We start from the raw sequence: 2,258 nt of genomic DNA, 5'->3' as shown, positions 1-2,258 counted from the left end.
TGTCCTTTCCATACACGTTTTGTTCTGATTCATGATCAGTCAGTTTCATTTTCTCAATTGTTTTTTATTTCCTACTCATAGTTCTTCTCTAGGTACTTTACTTCCTGGTCGAGTTTTTCATCGGAGAGCGTTCGACTGTCGTTTTTCTCACGCTCTCCACCTTTCGTGCTCTTTCTTCTCCTGTATATACTTTTTGTTCCGTCTTCTGTCATTTTCTAATTTCTGTTTTCTCCGTTAGATTTTGTTCTGGAAACGTTTTGCTTCCTGGCATCGTTTACGCTGTATTTTATGTTCATCGTTCGCCTTTGAGACTTTCCTGTCTGGCTTGTTCCATTTGTTTCTTCTCCTTCAAACTCACTTTTGACTGATTAATTTTTGCTATTATTTTGCCTTTTCTCTTCCAATTTCCTCTAGCCATGTTTCCTTTCCAGACCTTCGTTGATTTTAATGTGTTTTTTCCTTCTAATGCCGTTCTCAGTTGTGTACTTTCATTGCGGTTCTTCATTTTCTTTCAGGCGCTGTTCTGCCAGTTTAATTTCCTCAATTATTTTCTATTTCCTCCCTAATGATGTTCTTCGGTTGTTTTATTTCCGCTTTGCTTTTTCATCTGAATGAGTTTTTTCCGTCGTCTTTTCTAGATTATTTATTTCCTACCATCGTATCTCTTCATCTCATTTCTGTTTAACTTTCTCTATTCTCCTTTATTCTCTAGATCTTTTATTTCCATTTCATCTTACTTAATTACTGTCTAGTTTTCACTAGTCACATTTAGTCTTTATTTGCTCAACTTCTCTTCCCGGTTGTATCTGTCTTTTTCCTAATTAACTTTCTCTTCTAGCATCTCACTTCTGCTTGCTTCATTTCCTCTATTTTGGTCGATTTCCTGCTGAGTTTGCTTCTCTATTTGGTTTCACTCCTCTCATTTTTTCAGCTGAATGCGTCTTTCCGTTGGTTTTTTCTTTTAGTACTGTTTTTGCTGCTTCTTCTGACCAACTAGACTGGACACTAGGAATATGTGTGGCTCAGTGCAAACATTTACACAAACAACGTACATTTATCTATTTAATCGGATTTATATACAAATTTTCAGCTCTAATCTAACTCCGCTTCAGAACCTCTTCTGAGGCTGTTCGGGTTGCTGCGGATGGGCAGCGATGTACTCAAGCGCCCGCTGGATGGCGATGGGGATTGGAGGAGGCGTCGGAAGAGCGTTTCCAGTTGGCTGATATCCATTTTCATCGGCCACGTAGGAAATTTGAATTTGCTCATTTTCCGGAGTGAGGAACTGAAACTGGCCAGTTACCGATTTGCTGGCCTGTTCGGGCCCTTGAGGTTGAATGTTGCCTTGTTCTTGTGCGGAAATGCCGTTGTCGGTTTCATACCTACAAAAAAGGTATTAACTAGACCAGTTCGGAGCGTTAACAGATCGAGTTGCTTACGCAAATTGATAACTTCCTTCTGGGGAAATGTCGGATTCTGATCGGATTATTTGGGCCTGTTTGGGATCGCCGCCCACGGAAGCGCCCAAAGCGGTGGCGAAGATGCAGAAAGCAGCAACCTACAAAAAATAAATCGACTGTGATTTTAAGCCCAAACTTGGTTTATCTGCGTAAACTAGATTTGTTTGATGCCGGTTTTTTGGCGGGGTTCTTTCTGTGGTTTGCGCAAAAGTTTAAGAGGTGAAAAATTGGTAACGCCGAACTTACTAATGGTGATTGATTATAAATAAAATCCAGCCAAAATGCTGGAATATCAATCTTTCAGCTCTTTTATATTATAAATCGCTAATCGCTCGAGTTGTTCCACGACAAGAATATTTAAGATTCCCAACAGTAGAAGATTGAAGGGAAATCGGTGCTTGCAGGAGAACAAGAGCAACATTTCCTCCTTCAAACGATGTAAAAGCTGGCGCTTCAACTAATCGGCAATTTGAGTGCTCAATTTTTCAAAAACCTTTGGAAACCGCGCTGGAAGCCAAACTGCCCTGTGATTCTCCAAACTAAAAAATCCCATAAATTGCGCCAAAATTCTGAAACCACAGTTTCATTACAGTCAAGTTTGTTGCCTATTGAATGCTGCTAAAAGTAGATCTTTAGCTGCTCCAGTTTGCGAGTGACGAATTTTTGAAGAAAATCTTCCAAAACTGGAAAGTTGGTGGATGCCAAACCGCATTTAGAAGCGCCAAATTTCAATAAATCCTCACGAATTGAGGGAAATTGAGACTCATTTGAAAATTGCACTCTTAATAGTGTAGAGAT

At 39.8% G+C, this 2,258-nt stretch overlaps 1 protein-coding gene across 1 annotated transcript in view; it reads right to left on the bottom strand.

The window, feature by feature from the left end:
• Positions 1-1,042: 1,042 nt before the first annotated feature.
• LOC109540795 (larval cuticle protein LCP-17) overlaps positions 1,043-2,258 on the bottom strand; it is a 6,279-nt gene continuing 5,063 nt past the window's right edge. The window contains exons 2-3 of the mRNA XM_019909272.2: positions 1,440-1,558; positions 1,043-1,382 (exon numbers count right to left, since the gene is read on the bottom strand). Of these exons, the coding sequence (XP_019764831.1) occupies positions 1,109-1,382; positions 1,440-1,558 (393 nt within the window). The 3' untranslated portion in view covers positions 1,043-1,108. The remainder of the gene's footprint in view (positions 1,383-1,439; positions 1,559-2,258) is intronic.

This window comes from Dendroctonus ponderosae, unplaced genomic scaffold, assembly GCF_020466585.1.
Source record: "Dendroctonus ponderosae isolate FM_Combo_2020 unplaced genomic scaffold, Dpon_F_20191213v2 Dpon_F_20191213_11, whole genome shotgun sequence".
Classification (NCBI taxonomy): domain Eukaryota; kingdom Metazoa; phylum Arthropoda; class Insecta; order Coleoptera; family Curculionidae; genus Dendroctonus; species Dendroctonus ponderosae.
Note: the sequence above shows the minus strand (reverse complement) of the source record. Positions and strands in the feature narration are given on the sequence as shown.